The 1,111-nt window shown below is 46.9% G+C and overlaps 1 protein-coding gene across 1 annotated transcript; it reads right to left on the bottom strand.

Annotated features, from left to right (window-relative positions):
- Positions 1 to 837, bottom strand: LOC306647072 (olfactory receptor 7G2-like; the record flags this gene model as incomplete). The annotated part of the gene is made up of 1 exon (XM_079116105.1): positions 1 to 837. One exon carries the CDS (start codon positions 835 to 837, stop codon positions 1 to 3), a length of 837 nt encoding a protein of 278 aa, XP_078972231.1.
- Between the last annotated feature and the right edge of the window lie 274 nt (positions 838 to 1,111).

Here is a 1,111-nt window from a genome sequence, read left to right as displayed (position 1 = left end):
CTAATCACAGGTAGACATTTGATTGAGTTTCATTAAGGCCTTCTTCATGTCCCTGTTCCTCAGGCTGTAAATAAAAGGGTTCAACATTGGAGGAACCACAGAATACATCACTGAGGCTATTGCACTTTTTCTGGGTAAATCTGTACCTGCAGAGCTAATATACACTCCAAAACCTGTCCCATAGAACAAGGAGACCACTGAGAGATGAGACCCACAGGTGGAAAAGGCTTTAGACTTTCTGCCAGCTGATGGCATTTGCAGAATAGAGGAGACAATTTTAATATAAGAAACAACAATCCCCAAGAGAGGAAGACCACCCAGTATGCTTGTCATCACATATACTAGGATGTTATTGAGAAGGGTGTCAGAACAGACCAGCTTGATGACCTGAACAAGTTCACAGAAGAAGTGAGGGATCTCCAGGTCAGTGCAGAAGGACAGCCTCAGCAGCATCAAACTTTGGAGCAGGGCATACACAACACTGATGATCAAGGGCAACAGAATTAGCAGGACACAGAGGCGGAGATTCATGATGACTGAGTACCTGAGTGGATGACAGATGGCCACGTAACGGTCATAAGCCATTGCTGCAAGGAGAAAGTTTTCCAATCCAGCAAAACCCACACCAAAGCAAACCTGGCTCAGGCAGTCTGTGTAACTGATGATCTTACTCTGTCTCTGGATGTTCACCAGCATCTTGGGGACAGTGGTAGAGATGAAACAGATGTCAGTGAAGGACAGGTTGGAGAGGAAGAAGTACATGGGGATGTGGAGGTGGGAGTCAGAGGAGATGGCCAGGATGATGAGCAGGTTCCGAAGAACAGTGACCAGGTACATAGACAGGAACAGTCCAAAGAGGAGGGGCTGAGATCTGGGTCGTCTGAGAGGCCCAGGAGAAGAAATTCTACTGTGCCCACTTGGTTTTCTGATTCCGTGCTGTTGGAGAGACTGATGGGATAGATAGATGTGAGGAGACAGATAATGGATGCACTCAATTCCTTATTAGGAAAGCATGGTGTCTGCATGGTGAGGTGAGTAGAGTTACAATCTTCTCAGCTCCTGTGACCTGCTCCCTTCCCTCTCAACCTCCTGTCTTTCTCACTTCGACTCT

This window comes from Sciurus vulgaris (assembly GCF_902686455.1).
Source record: "Sciurus vulgaris genome assembly, chromosome: 16".
Lineage (NCBI taxonomy): Eukaryota > Metazoa > Chordata > Mammalia > Rodentia > Sciuridae > Sciurus > Sciurus vulgaris.
This window is presented reverse-complemented; position numbering and strand designations above follow the sequence as displayed.